Here is a 22,001-nt window from a genome sequence, read left to right on the forward strand (position 1 = left end):
AAATCTAATGTTCTCGGTTGTCTTATTATGTCTTTCTTAAAACTTAACCTTCCTCCTTCTATCCTAGGTAATAATTTCTGGATTGGTTGTAGTTTTCTAGAATTAAAATCTATACATATTTCATCTGGTATTGTTATGATGGAATTTTCCTTATGTTCTAGTGGTTCTAATATTTCCTGATATAATTTTGGTACTAATATATCCCTATCATTTTGTTTTCTGATATGATGATTACCTGTAAGGGCATATATCATTTTTGTTTCTATACTAATTACTTTACTTCCTGGGGGCATTCTTATTCCTTCTAATTTATAATAGAGTGTTAAAGCTAGATCTTTATGTTTATCTTCTAATGAGATACTAAAATCTGGTTGAATTGTAAATTTAAGTTTCTGATAAATTAAGTTTCCTCTTACTACTGCTATTAAGGCATCTTGGATATTATCTAATATTCTATCATCTAATACATATATTTGAATAGGAGTATCGATATTTTTCTGAAAATATGCTTTTATAGTGAATTCTATTCCTCCAAAGTAAATATTCCTATATTTCTTTGCTTCTTTATGTGATAATTTGGATAATTCTCTTTTTATTACGTCATTTGTTATTAAATTTATCCTTGCTCTACCATTTATAGTAGTTGTATCTATAATATTCTCATGCTTCTGAACAATATATCGTATATTTTTATTTCTCTCAAACCATTTTGTTTTAAATATCTTATTTACAGATAGCTCTTCAGTTTCATCTTGTATTTTCTGATAAATATCTGGTTTAAAACTTAAAGTTTGAGTTATACCACCTTCATAAGTATCCATTTGATAGTAGATATTAGTATTTTCTGTATGGGTTTGTTCTGTTATTTCTTTATTCTCTTCCATTGATTAAAGCTTGAATATGTCTGTAACTTTCAGTAATTATTTGTTTTTGAATTTCTATTGTCTCTTCTTGCTCTCTATGTTTTTCTTCTAATCGTTTTACTTCATCTTCTAAGTCAAAAACTCTTTTTTGTAATTTTATCTTTTCAATACGCTTAGCATCTAAAGCACCTTGTGCTACTTCTAATTGTCTATCTTTTAATTCCATAATTTGTAATGCTCTTCTACAACTTATAATATGTTGATTGATATCCTGATTATAAATTAATGGTTTTTCAGCAATAATCCTAAGACTTTCAACTGGTATATCCATTATCTAGTGTGTATAATTCTGAAAAATCACGATTGTGAAATTAATTAGGCATTTAATCATTTCTACTTTTCTTATTAACATTATATGCCTATTTAGATCACTAGTTCCTATATTAAGGAGATGTTGGTAATATTCTAATAATATAATTAATTTGCCTAATAGAATAGAAATTTCTAAACTATTGCTTAAATCTAATTCAATTATGCCGCTTGTAATTTTATCAACTGCTTTCCTATGAATATTAAGCTGTGATGCAAACATACTGGTATATGAAGATGACATAGTGATTTCAAAAAGTTCTAACTATTTGTGAGATCCTTTGAAGGCTCTGATACCATTTTATGTGGACCGTTTTTTCTGATGTGTATAATGTGTGCAGGATCGCTCTTATGACCCTAAAAAGGGTAGGAAGACAAACGACTGCTGAAGTAAACATTGTTAAATGAAATTTAACATCCATAATATATTAAACCTTTAAGTGTAACTAATGATAACAAATTAATTTAATTAGAACAAGAGTTATAGAGGAACTCTAGTATACCTTTCAAAGCAATCCTCAGTGGAGACTTCTGAACTCTGCCTGATACCCTCTCTTCATCATCATGGGTTATGGCTGTGTTCCAGCATCTCTACACACCTCTTGGATTCGTCTGAAGGCTAACTATTGTTGCTTTATAACTCTGGATCTTCTTAAACTAATATGCTATACGGAAGTTAAACTTAAGTAGTTAACAACTATGGATGCTAAAAGGGGAAGTTTAGAAAGCCATGGATATAGAGAGAAAGAAAGCTTTTATTGCTCAAAGCAAGTTATATCTCATACATCATATGTCTTCTCCTTATATAGGTAGAAGATCAAAGGTGAAATTACTAAAAAGGAGATTACATCATCACAAAAGTTAAAAGTACAAACTTTTAGGTTACACGTGTCGAATGCTTCTTATTTTGCTCTTCCACCTCAAGCTTTACATCTTGCCACTAATCTCTAATGTTTCCACCTCATGCTTCTTCTTTGGACACATGTCTCTTCATATCTTCATGTCTTGCCACGTGTTGATCTTATTGCCACCTTTTCTTTAGGTATTGACACCTCGTTCTTATATTTCTTATTTTTCTTATCCATTTTTATCTCATTTTCTAAATAAATGGATCCTCCTCTTTTCTTGGATGGGCTTCTTCTTTGGGCCTTATGGAGTCAATATTCATGGGCTCAGGTCTTATGGGCTCAATTCTAATTAAACATGATTTTCTTGGGCCATATATAGATTCATAATGGGCTAATGTATCTGAACTATGTTTATATTTCTTATCCATCAATTTCGTATGCATTTCTATCAAAATTTGTTGACTCGTTTCATCACCCATTTCCATTAAATAGTTGATAGTTATCATTTCTTCAACTTCTCCATGATTCGATCTGGCTATTATAGCCACCTTTTTATTTCTAATATAGTCTTCGAGTCTACATTTGATCGTATGGATTCCATGTGCTCGTTTTTCTCCTAACCAAGATTTAAAATTTTCTAATTTGCATGGAATGTCCCATTGATGGTCGGAATTATCTACATCAATCTTAGTGTTTCTACCAGTCTTAAAAATCTGAGCAATTATTATCGGTTTCCCTTCTAAGTCCATAGCAGCATCAAAAATTTGAACACAAAATATTCCTCTTCCAAATCTTAATCCAAGTTCGTCAATGGATCTGGGTATGATAGATGGGAGTTTTGAAACACTATTAAGGCTCTCATCAGTCATGACTTTGTCCAGAAATCCATATCGAAATAGTTTCTGAACAACATCTGGACTGCAGTCTTCTGAGCATATATACCTAGGGTATTTGGTCATCTTAATGGTTCTATATACGGTTTGACTCTTCTTATATGTAAAAAATTTCATGATATTCTTATATGCTTCTGTCATTTCTGGAGGGAATTGTATAACCTGGGAGGTTGTGATTTCTGATGAGTTCTGATTAATCAGCTTAGAATGGTTCAAGGTGGTGGCTCCTGAGAGTCCACTAGATGAAGTTGGCAGCTCAATTGGCTTCTTATGAAGATCTCCTAACAACTCATAAGATGATCTAGGAGTCATGGTTCGTATATTCTGATTGTTCTGAGACTGGAGTTTCTTGAGTTCTTCCTCAAGGTTGTCCAGAAAGTTCTCATGATTTCTGATCATTGCCAGCATCTGGCGGTTCTGATTTCTGATTTCTGATATTCGCTGGATCATTATCTCCATTCCTGCTCAAAAAATCAGCTAAGATATTTCGTTTTCCAGAGATAGGTTTAACAACAAAATTATAGCAATTGAAAAAACTTTGCCAATGCCTTCTTTTGTTCAATTCTGGTAGGGGATCTATTTTATTTCTGATAAATGCTCCTACTTGTGTATTATCTGTTCTTATGATAAATTCTATGGGTAACAAATGATACCTAAATCCTTTAATTCCATTTTTAACAGCTAGTAATTCTTTTTCATTGATATGATAATTTTTCTCTGAGGGTTTCCAAGTTCCTGATCTATAGCCACATATTAAAGGAGTTTCTTTGTCTATATCTTCTTTTCTATATGCGATGAGTACTGCTCCCCACCCGATATCACTAGCATCTGTATATAATTCTAATTGATCATTATCTTTAGGTAGTCTTAATTTTGGGAGAACTTTTACTGCTTCTTTTATTTTTCTTATAGTATCAGTGTGAGTTGTCGTCCATTCAAATACTTTATGTTTCTTAATTAGCTCTTGCAAGGGTTGTCGTAATTTTGGTAAGTCTTTTATATAATCTGATGCATAATTTATTATTCCTAGAAATTGTTGGACTTCTTTCTTAGTATCTAATTTTTCTTTAAAATTTTCGATTCTAGTTACGATATGATCTTGTAGTTGTAATCCTTCACTATCTATTATATATCCTAAATATTCTATTTTATTTTTAAAGATTTCTGATTTCTTTTCAGATAAAAGGATTCCATGTTGTCGTACTGTTTTTATAAATGCATCTAGGTGCTGTAAATGGTCTGCTATATTATTGCTATAGATTAATATATCATCGACATAAACTACACAGAAGTCATTTAATTTTCTAAATATCGTATCCATTCGTCGTTGAAATATCTGGGGTGCATTTTTCAAACCAAAAGGTAACACAATCCATTCATAATGTCCTTGTGGTGCACTAAATGCTGTTAAAGGTCTTGATTCTTTAGTAAGCTTAATTTGCCAAAAGCCACTTTTACAATCAAATTTACTAAACCACTTTTTTCCTGATAATCTATTAATTAAATTTCTCTTATAAGGTAAAAAATATCCATCAAAAATCGTTTTCTTATTTAGTTCTCGATAATCTATTACCATTCTTGCTTTGCCTCTCTTTTGTTCGCTATGTTTTCTTACTAAGAATGCCGGGCTACTATGAGGGCTTTTACTTTCTTGAATTAATTTTAAGTCTAATAATTCTTTTATTTGTATTTCAAATTCCTTTTGATCATCAGGACTATATCTTATTGGTCTAGTGCGAACAACATCATTAGGGTTTATGAGTTCTATCTTAGCATATATCTTTTCTTTTTCCCACAACGTTATAGGGTTTTCTCCAAAGTTGATCTTTAAATGGTCTAAATATTTTTGTTTTAAAAGTTCTAAATTAGTATCTCTGTTTGTTTTGATATTATGTATTGTGAGTGGATATAAAGGTAGGACGCGCTTAAGGATAATCCATTTATTACAAGGAGTTAAAAGACTTATGGTTTCAGGTTTGATTAGCTGGACTTTAAAGTCTCCTTGTTGGCCTATAGGTATATGTTGTGGAATCGTAGGTACTCTTTTAGTTACTACGTCTAAATTGGGGTCTATCATTTCTTCTTCTGGATAATTATCGGCATCTTCGTTTACTATATTTTCTGATATAGACCCTAATTTATAAATCCTAAACTTTAGTAAATATATTCTAGACAATTAATTTATAATATTTAACTATTATTTTTTGAGAAAAAGTAAATATGTTCTAGACAATTAATTTATAAGATTTAACTATTATTTTTTGAGAAAAAGTAAATATATTCTAGACAATTAATTTATAAAATTTAATTATCATTTTTTGAGAAAAAAACTTGTTCCTGGCCTAGGCCCAAAGCCGGCCTGTATAAAAATACAAATCCGATTAATTTTCGAGGGTCTATCTGTCCTACTAGCCCCTGCTGTTTTTTACAATCTTGAGTATTGTTAACGTTTTAAAAACAACGAACTTATAAACGACTCGTCACAAAAACAAAAATTTGTTCGATATATTTGTTCTTATTGTAACCGTGCAACAAAACTTCTTTAACCTTTTCTTCCAAAGTCTTATTCAATAATTTAAAAATGGTGCAATTTCAAAGTTGGAATATGATGCAAAAACACCCCCTTAATATTTACATTTAGAAGCAATTTTACTCTTAACGACTAAAATGATGTAATTTTATCCCTAATATTGACAACCAAGAACAATATTAACATTGACAAGTTAGGCCGATTTTCAGACATTATTATCAAATATAGATATTTTATTCTTTATTATGTACCAATTGCACGTAAGTTGATTAAAAAAATATTTCATATTTTTTATGATTTAATAATATAATTGGCGATTAGTAATTTTAAATTCAGTAAAATATTTGAATTTTTTTCAACTTGTACAAAATACAATATATTTTGTTATAAAAAATTCATGTTCAATCATATGTTTGTAATCTGCTACTAATTAGTGATAAAATGACGTACATGTGAAGTTAGATGACAAGATTCATAACCGAGAAAACAATTTGATGAATAATTTCTTCAATTGACCCAACTTGTCAATGTTAAAGATAAAATTGCATTATTTTAAAAGTTATGGGTAAAATTGCTCCTACATGTAAACATTAGGGGTATTTTTACACCTTATCCCAAAAAAAATTCAGGTAAATTACACCTATGGCCACTGAACTTCACCCATTTTAACATTGTCACCACTGGACTTCAATTTTTAACAGGATGACCATTGAACTTTACACTTTCTAATACTAGTGGCCATTCAATTTTAACTAACTCATCAAGATAACCATTAACGACCTCAAAATGAAAATATTTAAGAATTAAAGTTGTTCGAGACGACATTTACCATGAAATCACATTTTTTATTTTTCAAAATCATATTTTTCTCTAAAAACTCTCTCTCTCATAACCAAACAACACTAAATGACCTCAAAATGAAAATTTTTAAGAATTAAAGTTTCTTATAATACCATTAACTGTTCGATTTTTTTTTTATTTTGAGGTCGTCAACAGTCATTTTGAGGCGTTGAATAACAACCAGTGTTAAAAAAAATATAAAATTCAATGACTATACTGTTAAAAATTAAAGTTTAGTATCCACCATGCTAAAATAGGTGAAGTTCAGTGGCTCATAATTTACCCAAAAGTTTTCTCTTGAAGTGAAAAGGAATGATGTGGACCTCCTGATATTGATAAAAGAGAATGACACACACGTAACCCTTCAATGCTAATAATTTAAGTGTGATTTCAAAATCCAAATCATATCCTGTTTGTACAAAACAAGTACATGAATGTGATTTCCAGGAATATGACCTCTATATTAGATTTTGCCCCAAAATGGGGTTCAAAATGAAAATTTATCCCTATTGAGAGTTCGGTTAAACATTTTACTCATTGTGGGGCTTGTTTAACCGGACTCGAAACCGGATGACAAACTTCCGGTTTCAAATTGTTCCGGTTTCAATTTAATATTATATATTTTAAAAACTTTGAATTCCCCACCTCTGCTTTTCAAAAATATTTAATGGAAAATTTCAAAAAAATCACTCTATGTTTTTTAAACTTTTAATTTAACTTCAATCTTTAATTATTTGTTTTTAAATTCATTAATTAAACATTTTTTTACCAAATTAGTTAGTAGTAAATATCTAATTCGGTCAAAAATGTTTATTCTTTTAAATGTAAGTTTGAAATTATATTTTTGACAGTTTAAATTACGGTTTTTACAGTTTTTTTTATAATTTCAAATGTTACCGAAAAGTTACGGTTCAAAGTGACCGTTAAACCATTTCAAACTGTAATTTAAACTGTTCGAAGTGACATTTAAATTTGGCCAACACTTAACTGTCACTTTGAACAGTTTGAAATGGTTTAACTGTCACTTCGAACCGTAACTTTTCGGTGACGTTTGAAATTATAAACTTAACCGTAACGTTACGGTTCGAAGTGACAGTTTAAATTACAGTTTTTACAGTTTCTTGATAATTACAGTTTGAAATATGTTTTTTACACTTCGAACAGTTTAAATTACAGTTTGAAATGGTTTAACTGTTATTTAACTGTCATTCAGAATCGTAACTTTTCGATGACGTTTGAAATTATAAAGAAACTATAAAAACCGTAATTTAAACTGCCAACAATATAATTTCAAACTCACATTTAAAAGAATAAACATTTTTTACCGAATTAGATATTTACTACTAACTAATTTGACAAGGAAATGTTTAATTAATGAATTTAAAAATAAATAGTTAAAATTGAAGTTAAATTAAAAGTTTAAAAAAGATAGAGGGACTTTTTTGAAATTTTTCATTAAATATTTTTGAAAAGCGGAGGTGAAGAATTCAAAGTTTTTAAAATATAAATATAAAATTGAAACCGGAATATATTTTATTATTAAAAAAAAATAAAAAAAAATAAAATTAGAAACTGGAAGACAAATTTCCGGTTTCTTTACAATTTGAAACCGGAAGTTTGTCTTCTGGTTTCGAGCCCGGTTAAACAAGCCTTACAGTGGACAAAATTTTTAACTGGGCTCCGAATAGGAATAAATTTTCATTTAGAACTCCATTTTGGGGCAAAATCCCTCTATATTATCATTATTATTATTTATTTATTATGAAAATGCTTATATTTTTGTTAGATTGGAAAAAAACAAATAAGAAACGAGTAAGATAAAAAAAACTTTACAAAATCCACATAGGGACGAAAAGCATAAAAAACCATAAAATGTATAAAACACACTAAAAAACAAAAAAGATATATTTCATTGAAATCTAAATCCGCAGAATCTTCATCATTTAGGCCCTTTTGACCATTCGGATCTGAGTCTTTTCGTTTGTTGCAACCACGTAGATATATTGATCCACGTATAAAATAAATCGTTTCCGCTCTTGTTAAATCCGAAAAAAGGTATAAATAGTAGAATAATATAGAGCATGTACAATTCGAATAGATAAAGAGATCCAATAAAATATATAAACATTGGCTAAAAAGAAAATATAATAAAGAAAAATACAGTAAATCTAACCCGGTGAGAAGAGGAAGAAGAAACTTCTTCCTTAAAATATATCCGCAACAGAAAAGAAGGGTTGAAGATCTTGATATAAAATAGTGAGAAGAAAGAAAAGAAGAAAGCAAGGAGGAGGAGTTCGGACGGTTTTTGTTTGAGAGAGCAGTTCTCTCGCTCTGTGTTTCATATTACATGTATTTTTAGCGATTTTTTTTGTTTCATATTACATGTCATTTTATATGATTAGTACACGTTAAGTCATCCTTTTTTTTCTGTTATAAAATACGGGTTTACGAAAATTAATTAGAATAATGGACTTATTATAGAATAAATAAATATTAGAATCAATAAATAAGGGGTAACAATGTCTTTTTTTCAATACCCTTAATTTATATACAACTCTCTAAAAAGACATATAATATGAAACGGAGGGAGTATCATTTATCTTACACTATAGTAATATCTAAAAATCTAACTACACAAAATATTGAAATATATAATATATAGTATGTGTTCACAAAGTTATAAGTAGGGAAATACATTATTTTATTTTAGTATTTGCTTTATTATATTTCAATTTGAATATCATCGCATGATTATTTGGTGAATTTTGTTTCTTATTTTTTAATATTTTTGTTTAATTCGTTATCTATTTATTCTATGATATGGTTAAAGATTTTAAAAACATTATTTCATAATATTTATTGATATTATTTTTGGTTAAATATATCGGAGCACGAGCTCCTTGAACTTGATCAGAAAAATGATTACCCCTCAATCTTTAAAGGTGTCTTATTAGTTCCTACGAACTTAGTTAAAATGACATATTGATTTTCTAAACTTATTTAAATTGATATATTATCGGAACTAAAGTGGTTAAAACGATATATTAATCTCTGAATTTGTTTAAAATTATAGATTTTGGGAAGTTTACGAGACATTTTAAGCAAATTCAATGATTAATAAGATACCTTTTTTTCCGTAAAAAAATACCTTTTTGGTACAATAATTTTAATTCTAATCATATATATATAATAATAATTTATTTAGAAATGATTTTATATTTAATTTAAAACAAATAATGAAGCACTTTTTGTAGTGGCATTAATTTGTTCCAGGGATCAAATTTACACCAACATGTGTGTTTTTTTTTCTAAATCAAACTCATTCAATTTTTTTTTTAAAGATAAGGTAAAAAAATGCCTCTCAATATTTACAAATATAAATAATTTTATCCATAATAGATAAAATGGTACCATTTTATATTATTGGTAGTTAAGAACAATTTTACCTCAATATTAGCAAGTTTGATCAATTTATAGTATTATAAAGGGTTAATATACATATTTGCCCCTGTATTTGTCCGTTTTATCACATATTTTACTATTTTAACCTTATTTAAACTACATAACATTAATTTGAGGGATAAGATGGACTTTTCCATCATATTAAAATCGCAGGAGCTTATCCCGCCTCCTTATACCACCCCCTCCTCGGTATAGGATTTGAGGGATAAGAGGCTTATCCCTCATCCATCTCAGTCTTCTATCTCCCAAACAAACACGTGATAACTTATCCCACTTCCTATATCCCTTCTAACAAACAACCCGTAATGGTAAAATTGTATCATTTTAGACGTTAGGGGGTAAAATTGCTTCTAGTATTTTTGCACCTTATATTTTTTTTACTATATATATATATATATATATATATATATATATATATAGGGGAGGGATCAAGTGAGAACCCTCCCTTAGGTGAGAACCACTCAAAACTATGTAGTTTTGAGTGTAAAAATTAATTAAAAAACGCTGATGTTGCTACAGGGGTTTGAACCCTAGCTTCCTCACTCACACTCCACACTACTTACCACTAAACCATTTGTTTTTCTTATGTATTCTGCCGCGCGCTGATTAATATACCAATGCCCTTGTAGCTTCTATTGTTTAATATTTGATGCATGCACTTATTAATATTGATTAAATTCACATAATAATTATTAATAGAAAAAAACAAATATGCATAATAATTAATTATTAATAGAAAAAAACCAAGAACATGCTCTAATTTCTTATTTATTTAATTCATCTATATTTTTGTAATTTATGTTTTAAATTGTTAAGGACGATGTTCTAAATATGGTTACATATGTTCTAAACTTTATAATTTGTGTTCTAAAAATTAAGATAATGTTTTTAAAAAAAATAGTAAATATATGGGCCATTTTTTTTGTTAAAAAAAAAAACTCACATTCTAAATAACATAACGTATGTTCTAAAAAACATAACATATGTTCTAAAGTTTATAGTTTGTGTTCCAAAAATTAAGTATAATTTTCTAAAAAAAGCAGTAGATATCTGGATCGTTTTTTCACTTGTTCTATAATATAATTTATAACTCATGTTCGAAAAAACATAACACGAGTTCTAAAAAACATAACGTATGTTCTAAAAAATATGTCGTACGTTCTAACTTCATAGTTCGTGTTTTAAAAGTTAAAATATATGTTATAACGTATGTTTTAAAAAATATATAGTTTGTGTTCTAAAAATTAAGTATAATGTTCTAAAAAATCAGTAGATATCTGGATCGTTTTTTCATTTGTTCTATAATATAATTTATAACTCATGTTCGAAAAAACATAACACATGTTCTAAAAAACATAACGTATGTTCTAAAAAATATGTCGTACGTTCTAAACTTCATAGTTCGTGTTTTAAAAGTTAAAATATATGTTCTAACGTATGTTTTAAAAAATATATTTTCTTATATAACATAAATTACAAAAATATAAAGGAATTAAATAAATAAGAAATTGGAGCATGTTTTTGGATTTTTTTCTATTAATAATTCATTATTATGGACATTTTCTTTCTATTAATAATTCATTATTATGCAAATTTATTTTTTTTTCTATTAATAATTTATTATGCAAATTTAATCAATATTAATAAGTGCATGCATCAAATATTAAACAATAGAAGCTACAAGGGCATTGGTATATTAAGCAGTGCGCAACATAATACACAAGAAAAGCAAATGGCTCAGTGGTAAGGACTGTGGAGTGTAAGTGAGGAGGTCAGGGTTCGAACCTCAGCAGCAACATCAGCGTTTTTTAATTAATTTTTACACTCAAAACTACGTAGTTTTGAGTGGTTCTCACCTAAGAAAGGGTTCTCTCACAAAAGCCCTCTTCTATATATATATATATATATCTGAACAGTTCAAACCAATTTTTTTCATACTACTGTAAAACTTCTCAAAATTGAAATAGATTTACACTATAAAAGTGACTTTAGATCGTTTTAAACGAACTAATTAAACCAACTTGGATTTTGTAATTAAATACATACTCAACGAACTAAATAAACCACCCGAATCTTAATCTATCCCAAACAGGGGGCTGGAACCACCCACGGCAGGGGTGGATTCAGCAGCCAGAGGACCTAAGCCCCTCCAGGCCCCACCCTGTCTCCACCCCTGCTCGCCTCTAGATCCGCCACTACGTTAATGTGTCCGAGAAGAATCAGAAGAGTGAGCATCCAAGTAAGAAATGGCAACAGCAGCATGAAAAGCAGCTCCAACAGGAAGAGCATCTTCATTAAGAAAAAAATATGGTGAATGCAATCTCATAACCGGTCTTTCATCGTTATTTTTCACCCCAATTATAAAAAATGCCGCTTTCATTTTCTGCGCGTAAAAGCTGAAATCTTCCGCGCCCATAAACGCTTCCATAAGTTTTACGTTTGATTCTCCGAGCAATACTTCCCCGACTTGTTTCGCGTGTTCATACATGTATTCGTCGTTCACTGTCGCCGGATATGGCCTCATTTTTTCTAACATAAAGTCTATCGAAGCTGTGCATCGATGAACCGCCGCTTGATTCTCTATAACCTGTCACGTATAAACCCAACATAAAACTTCAACTACGTGAGCATCAGCAGTAGGTAATTCCGTCCAGATTCTGTCAGTGATATCAAATATGGTTGCTAAATACTGCCCCCAATTGGACTTTTCTACCCTTCTCATAATTTTGATCAAAAACTGAAAATTCTTTCTCCAAAATCATAAATCCAAACAAAAATAATTGAAATTATGAAAATAAATTGATGTGTGACAACCTGAACCTCGGAAATGGATGATTACGAGTCGGAAACATTAAAATTTACGTTTTTTTTATCAAAGAACTCATGAAAATAATGCATATTTTTTATGACGATTTTGCAGTTTTCGTCACAAAAAAATTGAACGATTTAGTATTTTTCATCACTAAATATTTTACGATTTTGCACCGGCCAAAATTTGGCCAATTCTCTAAAAAAATTATGAAAAGGGTAAAATTGTCCAAATGGATTGGATCCTCCCGTCCCTGTCTGCGGAATTCTCTAGGCAGTGACGAACTTCGTAGAACGTTTTCATGAAGTTCGTTTCGAAGTTTTCATTGCCAAAATTTCGCAAGTACGTTTAATGCTCCATGTTTATATCTAAATTCTACAAGCATTACCATTACCTCTTTAATCCTTTTCTGGAGATATAAGAGACCTTCAGTAGTCAAGCTCCGATAAGTACCACCGAATTTCACGGTTTCCGGGATGACATTCCCAGCCTGCCCAGCCTCAACAAACCCCACAGAGATTACCTATATGGAATTGGAAACCGAATGTCAATAGCAATCAAATAGAGAAACACCCTTGTCAGGTGTTGTAAGAGGCACTGATTTGGAAGATTTTGGTCTATGTTGCACGGAAACGGAAAGGTACAGAAAAACGTTATTTCTGAAACATAGCTAGGAAACGGGTAATGGAAACAAATCTGAAACGGAAAAGGACACGAAACACGGAAACTCTATTTCTAAAACAGTCTTCAAAACATAGCTAGGAAATGGGTATGGAAACAAATCTGAAACAGAAAAGAACACGAAATACGAAAACTCTAGTTCTAAAACAGTCTTCAAAACATAGCTAGGAAATGGGTAATGGAAACAAATCTGAAACGGAAAAGAACACGAAGCGCGGAAACTCTATGGAAGAGGAGTTTCGTGCAACATAGCCGCAACATACACCTCGAACACAACACAATGCTTTAATACCTTAGATAAACTCACATAATAACACCTGCAGTACGAAACAAATCCTAGCGAAAAGACCAAAGATGAATCGATGAAACGAGATTAAAAAGAAAGAAAACGGAAAAGTACCCTGGGTTCGAGAGGATCAGTCTCTCGAGAAATTAACTGTTGAAGTGCAAGGATAGCAAAAGATACAGCAAGAACAGGATCTCGTGCATCTTGGGGCCGTGCAGCGTGTCCTCCCTTTCCTTTAATGACAACCACAAACCTTCCTGAAGCAGCAGCCATTGGACCAGGTGTAGAAGAAACTGAACCAACACGCAAATCAGGATCGACATGGAGTCCGAAAATGGCTTCGACATTGTCAAGAGCTCCTTCTTGCAACATATGGTAAGCACCAGCAAGACCTTCTTCAGCAGGTTGGAAAACAAGTTTCACAGTGCCCTATGGAGTTTAGAAACACAAAATTCAGATTGTTACGAAACCGAATTTCGGAATTTTCGTGTGTTTTTGTACCTTCAATTCGGTGTTCCTGCGTTGCAGTAATTTAGCTGCTCCGAGCAGCATTGTAACATGAGCATCATGGCCACAAGCATGCATTTTTCCATTGTTCTTGCTCTTATGCTCCCATTCTACGAGCTCCTTCAAACCAGTAAACAATACATTTGTGTTCAAAGCAAAAACAGATATCCTGTTAGTATGTCACACGGAAACTGAAACAGATATATATATAAAAATTATAGGAAACAGAAACGTGAGAGAAACGTGTAAATAATAACAATAAATAAGCTACAAATTTAGCATTATGGTTATTGAGAGAACAAATTTGGCTTCCATTTTACAAAACAATACACTCTAAGTCTAGCGTTCACCAAATTCATGTTTTGGACACGCTCCAAACAACGGCATTCCGACTGCCCAATAAAATTTGAAATTGCACAATCTTTTATTAATAACAAAAACTTTAGACTTAAAAGCTAAAAGCATCCCAAGGTCTCTAATCATTACTCCCTCCGTTCTATAATATTTGTCCTTTTAGAGAAATTTTTTTATTCCATAATATTTGACTTTTGATACAATCTCTATACACATAACTATGTTTGACCAAATATACCCTATTTAAGTTGCATTTTTATTTTAGGAATAGATAAAACTTAATTCCATTTCTTAATTTTTGTGTCTTAATCTTAAAAGACAAATATTATGGAACAGAGGAAGTAAGTTTTTGCTCTTTTAGTTGGACCCATTAAACCTCTATTATTTATTTATTTTTGTCCCATTAAACTCTTGCTTGCAAAATCATAAAATAAAATGAGAAGAAAAATTATAAATTGAGAACAAAATCATAAAATGTTATTCGAAAAATCATTGAAAGAGTCTAGATTTTCATTGAGCCAGTTTGGTAAATTTTGCCTTTTATATTTAAATTTTTAGTTCAATTTTAATTAATATTTTATACTCCCTCCGTTCTCTTTTTTATACATCGTTTAAGGTTTTTCATCAACACCAATACAACATTAATTATCTTTTTAAAAGGGTAAATAATTTATTAGTCCCTTCCTTTTTACCCAACACATTATAAGATCCTTACCTTTTGTCAATATTAACCATTTGGTCATTCTGTCTATTTTTTTTAGATTTTTAACCGTTATATTTGACATAAACAGGCAGACATAAAATAACAGAGTGAAATGGCCATTTTATATCTACAATAACGGTCTTGAAAGTTAAAATATGTTCGGTTAAAAATCTAAAAAAACTAGATAGAAGAACCAAATAATTAATATTGACAAAAGTTAAGGACCTTATCATATGTTTTTCAAAATAAAAGACTAAACGGTGTATTAGATAAAAAGACGAGAACTAATAAATTATTTACCCTTATTAAGATGACTAATCTATCCCTAATAACTCAATCTTAAATTTCAACTTTACATACAAAAGTTCTCTCTTGTTTAAGTTTATGACTTAATTACCATTATTTGTAATAATACTAAATTTCTCTCTCCGACCATTAATAAAGTTAAAATTGAAAAAATATTTTTAAAAATATATTAATAATACAAAACAACATATAATAAAAACGGAGTGAGTAATTATGAGTTTGTTCTTAAAAAAAAAACTACTACTCCAAAATATAAGTCGTTTTAGAAAGTGAATTTTTTTCTAAAATATAAATCGTTTTGGTTTTACAAGAACTTTTAATTTAGTTTTTTGTTTCAAACATTAAATATTTTGTATTGATTTATGTGTTTTTTAACATTCCAATATTTATTGCCCAATAGAGAGAATTTTTTTTAAGTTAACCAATACAAATTTATTAACTTGACTCAACATTAATTGTATTTCTTAATTTATGTGAAACGGAGGTAGTAACAGTTATATATTATATTCTTTTTCCTATAATAATATATACATACACCTATAAAAAGTATATTTGGTAAATCCTATAAAAAGTATTTTGGATATAAATAGTTTGATTTAACCGAAATTTTTTACTAAAATCAAATCGAAATATCAGAATTTAGAAAGTACTACGGGAACTTTTTTAGCTTGAAAGCAAATGATGTCACCTCAGTGAGTTAATGACACGAGTTTTTCATGTACTGATTCGACTCGTTTAGAAAGTGAGTTGAGAGACATTGACGCGGCGGAGAAAGCGAAACAATACCTGAATAGGAAGGGCGTCCATGTCTGCTCTGAGACCGAACCATGGTTGAATACCCGACCCGATCGTTCCAACCAATCCAGTCTTGGCTATAGGCCATCGATACTCAATTCCAAGTGAGTCGAGCTCCGATCTTATCACTTGACTCGTGTTGTACTCTTGAAAACCAAGCTCTGGATACTCATGGAGTCTTCTTCTTGTCTTTTTTAACCAATCGAAGAACTCCGGGTCCTTCGCTGATTCCAAAAGCTCGCGAGTTAGCGAAACGAGTTCCGATTCGGAACGAATCGCTGATGAGGTTTCGGATGTAATTAGAAAAATTAAGAAGCAAATGGGCGGTAATACAGAGAGAGAATGAGGTTTCGCCATTTTTGGGTGTGCACTCTGCATTCTCTGCTTGTTTTTATCGGGGTTTAGATGGGCCTATGACTTTTGGGCCATAATGGGCCTAAGATTTGATAAATAAATGGGAAAATTACACAGAAATTCGTATTCTAAAAATTATTTACAACTATATCAAGTCATAATTTTAGATTATGTCAAACTAGTAAAATTAGTACTTTTAATATATTTTAAGAATTAGAATTTATAAATTAAAATTCTAGAATATATTTTTTAGGATTTATGATTTATAAATTGGAGTCTAGAATTTTTAAATTATGATGTAAAATCATAATATATAGAGAATAATGACATATTAAGAATTAAGTTTGGTGATATGACTTAGGTGCTGATTGATAAAACTGAAAATTAAGTGCTGAAAAAATAAGTACTGAATTTTAAGTGCTGAATATTATAAGTGCTGAAAATATCAAGTTATATAATTATTATAAAAATATTAGTTGATAATGTTTAACTTAAAATGTTAAGTTAAATATTTTGACTTACCAAAATAAGTGTTTTTTAACTTAATTTATTAATTTAAGTGGTGGAGAAATAATTGTTATCAAACACACTTAAATTAAATAAGTGCTTAATATTTTAATTTAAGTCATTAAGTGGCTTATCAAACAAGGCCTTAGTTGTAATCTTGTACTTAATTATGATATTCATGTATTTGACCCTTGATAAATTAAAGTTAAATTAGGCTTAAACTTGACGTTCGGGATTAGTTTAGCACAAATCGGAATTTAGATATCGACACCGTTTTTAAGTTGTCAAATTTGACAAAATTATTCAAATTTTATAAATTTTTTTGTATTAAAACTCATTGTATCCCGATAAATTTATAGAAATTCACCTACTTAAAGACTGAGTTGATATCTAAATTTCGATTTGGGCTAAATTGACCCTGATTATTAAATTTAGGAACATCAACTTTAGGAACATTTTGATCCTTAATTAAGTAATGAGATAAAGTACTAAAATGAATTTTTAAGAAATGCTAATTTAGTGATAAAATAGCATCATTTTAGCATCAGTGAAATGAATCGTTGATAAAGTTTCAGATGTAACTAGAAAAATTAAGAAGCATGAGCTGACCTGAGCCAAGCCGTTCATGAGCGGTTCGGTGTTTGGTTCGATAAAAACTAATCGTGTTCAGTTCGATTTACAAAAGAGTTGAGCTTGAGCACGACGAAGCTCGTCTCGAAAGTAAGCTTGATTATAGGTTCATGAACAACCTCGTGAGCAAGCTAAGATTATATTGTTCATGAATACGCTTGGTTCGATTATTTTTTTTAACAATAATATTTCTATAAAGAAGAAATGTAAAACAATCGTAGTTTTGTGTAAAATTTAGTTTTATAGGTTTCAAAACTATATAGTTTTGTTTTGCGTTGATTTCAATATAATTAATGAATGTAATTAATGAGTTTTTTGGAATCGAAGTTCATGAACTGAATTAACACATTTCTTGCAAACAAAACTTATAAATAAGCTTGCGAACAGCTCACGAACTAAATATTAAATATGGATTCATCAATTTTCTAACGAGCCGAACCTGAACAGATAAAAGTTCGGCTCGACTCGGCTTGGCTAATGCCCTAAGCATAAGAGAGGTATTAGAGAGAGAACAAGGTTTCACCATTTTTGGGTGGGCATTCGACACTAGCTATGTATTCTCTGCTTGTTTTTATCTAGAGTTTAGATGGGCCGATGACTTTTGGGCCTTTTGGGCCTATTCTCTCAGATTTGATAGATATTTGATAAATTAAGGTTCAATTGGTCCTCAAATTTGACATTCTTGATCAATTTAATCCAAATCAAAGTTTAGATCAATTCAATTTTTAAATGTGGTACATTTAATTAAATGGCACAAATTTTAAAAAACTTTAGTTTTTTTTTATAAAAAAAATACAAATTTTTAGTATTGAAATTGATTGTATCAGGTTAATTTATCAAAATTTACCAACTTAAATACAGAGTTGATACTTAAACTTCGATTTAAACAATTGATCCTGACCAAAAACTTTAAATACCATTTTGGTCTTAATTCAAGATTTGATAATCTCATTAAGTAATGAAATAAAGTACTAAAATGACCTCAAATTTTTTAATAAATATTAATTTAGTCCCAACTTATAAAATAACACTATTTTAGCTTGCGAAAAGGTTGATGTTAAAATAGGCCTATTCTGTGAGATTTGATAATCTCATCAAGTAATTAAGTAACGGGATAAAATACTAGACAAATTTTTTTTTCCAGAAAAAATCAATTTAGCCCCAACAAAATAACACCATTTTAGTATCAACAGTTGATGCTAAAATGGGCTTACTCTCTGAGATTTGATGGGCCGACCACGTTTGGGCCATAATGGGCCTATTCTCTAAGATTTGATAATCTCATTAAGTAATGAGATAAAGTATTAAAACTAGGGTCAAATACATCAATATCATAATTAAGTACAAAATTACAACTAAATCATATCACCAAACTTAATTCTTAATATGTCATTATTTTCTATTTATTGTGATTTTACACTATAATTTAAAAATTTTAAACCTCAATTCATAAATCCTAAACCCTAGAAAAATATATCCTAGATACCTAATTTATAAATTCTAGTCTTTAAAATATATTAAAAATACTGATTTTACTAGTTTGACATAATTCAAAATCATTACTTGATATAGGCCCTATTTGGTAAAGAGCGTTTTGGGATAAAAAGAGCGGTTTTGACCAACTTTAGCGGTTTGACCACTGAAACCGCTGATTGGAGTGTTTGGTGGAGAGAGGTTTGGGAGAGAATTTTGGGATGAAAACACTAATTTAGAATGAGCCTTTTCAATTAGCGTTTTGCAATATTAAAATTAATGGACTTCTTTAACCCTAATTATTTTATGTATATTTTTATCTATAAAAAAAGAAATGCCCTTATTCGTCTTTTTGCACAAACCGTTATTATCAATCAGCTAATTTTTACCAAACAGGCCTACACAAACAGCTAGTCAAATCAGCTAATGTAATCAGCTAACAGCTAATGTAATAAGCTAACAGCTAATTCCCAAACAGTTGTAAATAATTTTTGTAATGTGAATTTCTGTGTAAATTTTCCTTAAAAGTAGCTTAAGTTTTTACAAAAATGCTAATTTAGTCTCAACATATAAAATAACATCATTAACGTTTATAAAATGATACTAATTTAATATTTGGTAAGGGAACTTGAGGCTAAATTAATAACATGTCACAAATATTGAGATGTTAAATTTCATTATCAAAGGCTAAATCTGTATAATTTCCCAAATATTAAGGCTAATAATGATATTTTGTACGTTAAGAATAAATTGTGACTTCTCTAAAAATCCTGAAGTTATTTTAATATTTTATCTCTTAAATAATCAGTTCAAATAAAAATTTATATTGTTATTTTTTTCGTTTTCAAAAGTTGTTCACTATTTTAAATTTTACTCTTGCCGTATAAAATTGTCCAATCTATCTATACTATATATAATAGTGGAAGCAGAGAGAAATTGATGAGAAGAGTTTTGGAGACCTTTAGATGCGTTGGCACGTAAAAAAAATATGTTATATAAAAAATAATTAATTACATTGATTCCTTAATTTAGGAACGAGGGTCGGCTGAAAAGGTGAGCTATTGAGAATGAAAAATCTGAGAGGGAGGATGACGGTGGAACCATGGGGAGGAGGCGGCGGCGGCACAGGAGCTAGGTCATCTTAGTTCTTGCCCTACAATAAAATAAAGGCCTAATACATAAATAACCTCCTGAACTTGTTCAAATATTGCAACTGTCCCCTCCAACTTTCAATTGTAACAACTTACCCCTCAAACTTGTCCAATTGTAACAATTTACCCCTTAAACTTGTCCAATTGTAAAACACAACCCCAAATTGCTGACATGGACTGCAATTGAAGAAACACGTGAAATACAAAATCTGCAACGCTCATGGAGTATGATAATTATATCTTTGGCGTGATACGAATTCGGAGAAACTTTTTTTACGGTTGCTTCAAATACGGGGTAAAAAAATTTCCAATTTGGGGTTATGTTTTACAATTGGACAAATTTAAGGGGTAAGTTGTTACAATTGAAAGTTGAGGGGGAAGTTGCAACATTTGAACAAGTTCAGGGGGTTATTTGTATATTAAACCTAAAATAAATATATTCTTCATATCTAATTATGTACATTATTCCATGAAATTGATTTGAATTTGATTCCGTGTTTTTGTCGAAAAATATTGTTCTTTAAAAAATATTAAGTAAAAAAATTTTATGTAGGAAAATAAATATTTATCAGTGTTTTACTACAATACCAGAAAACAAAAATAAGTGATGGTTGACAATTATTTTCAAAATAGTAATAAAGAATTGAGTAGGGTTCTAAAAGTTTAGAAAAATGTTTTACAAGTGGTAAAACATTTTTCTCACTTTTTTTAGGGTAAATTATACCCATGGTCGCTGAACTTTATCTATTTTTACATTATGGCCACTGAATTTCATTTCTTTCCGGTATGGCCTCTAAACTTTGCACTTTTTGAGACCGGTGGCCATTCAAATTTAACTAACTTCTTAAAATGACCACTAACAGCCTCAAAATGAAAATATTCAAGAATTAAAGTTGTTCAGAACGATATTTACCATGAAGCCACATTTTTTATTTTCGAAAATCACATTTTTTAGAGCTTTTTCTCTCTAAAAATTCATTTTCTATCTCCTAACCAAACAACACCCAAATGAGCTCAAAACGAAAATTTTCAAGAATTAAAGTTTCTTAAAATATCATTAATGCTTTTGATTTTTTATTTTTAGCTTTCAACGATCGTTTTGAGGCGTTAAGTGGCTACTGATATTAAAAAGTGGTGGCCATGTGAAAATGGATAAAACTCAGTGGCCATAGATATAATTTATCCCCTTTTTTATATATATTTTTTTGACTGATATAAAATTTTTCATTAACTTATTTTCCGAAGCAACTAAACACTCAAAATTAAAGAAAATATTTGTGTGCACGACATTTTTCAGCAATTTTTCAGCAAATAAAAGGAGCCAAAAACAAAACATATGTAAAACAACTACAACAATATTTAAATCATTCAGATTATTCTCTCAAAAACAATATTCAGATTGTTAAACTATATAAAATCAGTTCCAGGTGAGCTGTATTAATTATTATTTTTTTGCCTCCAAAGTTAATTAAAAGGATTAAGTAAAGAAGATTTGTCTTTATATGAGGCATCTAAGCAAGAATCTTAACTTCAGAATTCACAAAAGATGCTATAATATCCATTATTACATCCACATATTCACATCTTTATATATTTATATTTTAACATTATTTTTAATTACTTTTTAAGTTTTTATATAT

At 29.8% G+C, this 22,001-nt stretch overlaps 1 protein-coding gene across 1 annotated transcript; it reads right to left on the reverse strand.

The window, feature by feature from the left end:
• Positions 1-11,754: 11,754 nt before the first annotated feature.
• Positions 11,755-16,621, reverse strand: LOC136209510 (IAA-amino acid hydrolase ILR1-like 3). The gene is made up of 5 exons (XM_066000988.1): positions 16,238-16,621; positions 14,083-14,208; positions 13,696-14,010; positions 13,009-13,137; positions 11,755-12,392 (listed from the first exon to the last, which is right to left on the reverse strand). The coding sequence occupies exons 1-5, from the start codon at positions 16,601-16,603 to the stop codon at positions 12,006-12,008; spliced, it is 1,323 nt and encodes a 440-aa protein (XP_065857060.1). The 5' UTR covers positions 16,604-16,621; the 3' UTR covers positions 11,755-12,005.
• Positions 16,622-22,001: the final 5,380 nt, after the last annotated feature.

This window comes from Euphorbia lathyris, chromosome 10 (genome assembly GCF_963576675.1).
Source record: "Euphorbia lathyris chromosome 10, ddEupLath1.1, whole genome shotgun sequence".
Taxonomy (NCBI): Eukaryota; Viridiplantae; Streptophyta; class Magnoliopsida; order Malpighiales; family Euphorbiaceae; genus Euphorbia; species Euphorbia lathyris.

What these genes read in the sequence shown, in the direction of transcription:
- LOC136209510 (XM_066000988.1), bottom strand. Translation starts at nt 16,603, where the DNA reads ATGGCGAAACCTCATTCTCTCTCTGTATTACCGCCCATTTGCTTCTTA. An exon ending in GCAGGAACACCGAATTGAAG is followed by an intron (nt 14,011 to 14,082) that starts GTACAAAAACAC and finishes TAAACTCCATAG; the next exon opens with GGCACTGTGAAACTTGTTTT. An exon ending in TCCAGAAAAGGATTAAAGAG is followed by an intron (nt 12,393 to 13,008) that starts GTAATGGTAATG and finishes TATACGTGACAG; the next exon opens with GTTATAGAGAATCAAGCGGC.